Source organism: Nanorana parkeri, unplaced genomic scaffold (genome assembly GCF_000935625.1).
Source record: "Nanorana parkeri isolate BGI_ZX_2015 unplaced genomic scaffold, ASM93562v1 scaffold33, whole genome shotgun sequence".
Classification (NCBI taxonomy): Eukaryota; Metazoa; Chordata; class Amphibia; order Anura; family Dicroglossidae; genus Nanorana; species Nanorana parkeri.
Genome location: NW_017306301.1, coordinates 1167292 through 1169904, shown reverse-complemented (window position 1 = coordinate 1169904; position 2613 = coordinate 1167292). Strand labels below are relative to the sequence as shown.

The 2613-nt window shown below is 41.6% G+C and overlaps 1 protein-coding gene across 1 annotated transcript in view; it reads left to right on the top strand.

Moving 5' to 3' along the window:
- The window catches only part of NCKAP1L (NCK associated protein 1 like), a 162220-nt gene that overhangs the window by 46405 nt on the left and 113202 nt on the right, over nt 1–2613 (top strand). Inside the window, exon 17 of the mRNA XM_018568674.1 lies at nt 1689–1821. Coding sequence (XP_018424176.1) covers nt 1689–1821 — 133 coding nt within the window. The remainder of the gene's footprint in view (nt 1–1688; nt 1822–2613) is intronic.

Genomic DNA, 2613 nt, shown 5'->3' with positions numbered 1-2613 from the left:
CCTGCGTGCCAGCCGATGTGGCCTCACGTGCCAAGCCGGGCACGCGTGCCGGGGGTTGCCGACCCCTGATCTAGGGAGTCAATGACTTGGAACAAGCATGGAGCCAGTGAATATTGAAATTCTGTATGCTTGTGCTAGGTAGTGACTCTCTAGGTAGTGAAGCTAGGTTGGCTATATGCCTATATATATGTCTATAGTATATCTACTATACCTATGTGACATCATAAAAACACTTTGATTCTCTGAAGTCTTTATGGAGTGCTGGTGACCTTTCTTCCTTGTAACTGTTCACACTGAGAACGCTTTATATGCGCACCCCTATGCTTCAGACAGAACAATCTCAGATCAGATCAGATGTTGATGAAATGAAAATGACAATTTGTGAAAATTTGAAGGCACTGACCATGGCACTTGGTCATGTGGTCTCACCCAAAGGACTGACATTCTGGTAGAGACATCTGTGTCTTTTAGCAGAGATCCTACCTGTACTAGAAATGAGTATCAGAAGCTGCCATCTTGATTCATTTAATCTGTAATCTGTACTGCACCACGTGTGAGCCTACTCCCTCTTCCCTTCTGTGTCTTACTATTGGCCAGTGATGGCAGCATCACATTTAGCAGTCAATAGAGAGATACAGGATGAAGGAGTGGGTGGGCCAATACACCACCTTCCTAACAAAAAGTGAGTGTTCGCATAACAGAGTGCCCTGTGTTACTTATTATAAGTAACATAAAACCTATTTCGCACTTTATTCTTCTCAACCCTTGCACAAGTTTGTCTTAAAGTGCAACTCCACTCAAAAACTTTTTCTGGTAATGAGTTGATTGGGTAAGAGTTAGAACTTCTGATGGATGTTTATTGCTCTCTGTGTGACTCTATTAAGGATATTCACTCTCTTCTTCTGCCCCATTTGATAATTATCACTAGGATAAAACATGAGAGGAAGAGCTAACATTTTGCAGTTGTCATACAAAGATAATCAGAAAGCTCTCAGCAGGGACACAGCAAGTGGGATTTTCCTTCACTTGGGGAGACTCCCTCACAGTTCCTGTTATGACTCCTGGGACAGGTGAGGACAAATTTCAGCAAAGGGGACAAAGGCCTTAATAAAAAAAAGTCCTAATCCTTAATAAATTCACACATCCAAAACAAAATTTTTTTTTGTCTGGAGTTCTACTTTAAGCCTTGTTTTTTTTTTTGCCCTTCATGATTTACATTTTATGCTGAGATGATATAGATTAGAGAATCTCTCTGTAGCAGAGGTGGACAAAATAATAAGGAATTCAGGAGCAGGTCCATCCATTCCAGGAGCCAGCAAGATTCAGTTTTAGTAGTCAACTCCAATGACAAGTAGAGAAAACCTCAAAAGTTAAGCACCAGCTGCAATTGCTATGAAGCATTGGCTACCTGGCAGGAATTCAGAGATGATTTGAGGATCTACAACCGAGTGATACACAAATAAGATACATTTGTGTTAATAGATAAGGTACTTAAATGCATTTTTAAGAATTAACTCCTGAGTTTAAAGTGTGTTTAATGTCGCGTGCCCCCCCCCCCACGTGTTTTGAGTTGTATGTTTGACAAGAATTTTCAGGCTTTTTGTGTACATCTAGGACATCATGTATCCGATATCTTTAATTTTATCTTTATCTTGTTATTACTTTTCTGATCTGTGTTTTTTTCCTAGTTTTCATATCCGCACATTTGAGAAGATGTTCTCACTAACAATGGAAGAACCCTCTGCTTTACGGTACTCTATTTCATTTCCAATGGCCTGCTCTCACTTCTCCAATTACACCCACGAGATGTGCCCAGAGGAGGTGAGATACCAAATTACTTTGTAACAGTAGCAACTAAATAGTCCCGTTGACCTTAACAATCTCTTGTTTTGTTCAGACTACATTGTGTTTACCTTCCTGTGTTATTGTTTGAAGCCTAGTTATCCTGTTAATTATACATGAATTCCTTTTGGTCTCTTAGGCCCCGTTCACACCTTTCCGTTTTGTCGGGCGTTCAACGCTCTATGAACGCTCTACAAAACGTACAACCATGAAAATCCCATTGTTTTCTATGGGTATGGTTCACACCTTTCCGTATTTCCGCCCGTCTGAACGCCCTACAAAACGGCTGACACCCAGACAAGTACATGTACTTCTTTGGGACGTTTTGGAGGGCGTTTTCCATTGGGATACAGCCAAGTAGCCTTCAGAATCGCGCGACGGTCGCGCGATTTTTTTTACCGCGAATCGCGGTAAAAAAACGCGTGACGGTCGCGCGACAGACGTGCATGCGTAATACGCCTAGGTGTGAACCCAGCCTAAAGGTTGAGGATTGTTTTAGATTACAGGCATATTTGTGGTGCAGTTTCATTCTTTTCTGCATAACTTGTACATCACTGCTTGCAGTTCTGTTATAAAGCAGATCATAAATTGCCCAGTCATGGATAATGAGCACCAAATGGGACCCATAAACAGCCAAAGGTGTGTGTGTGTGTGTGTGTGTGTGTGTGTGTGTGTGTGTGTGTGTATATATATAGAGGTCCAACATAACCCTGGACCTAATGCCTATCCTTATATGGACTAAGACTGGGATGCCATTAAAGTTCATGTACA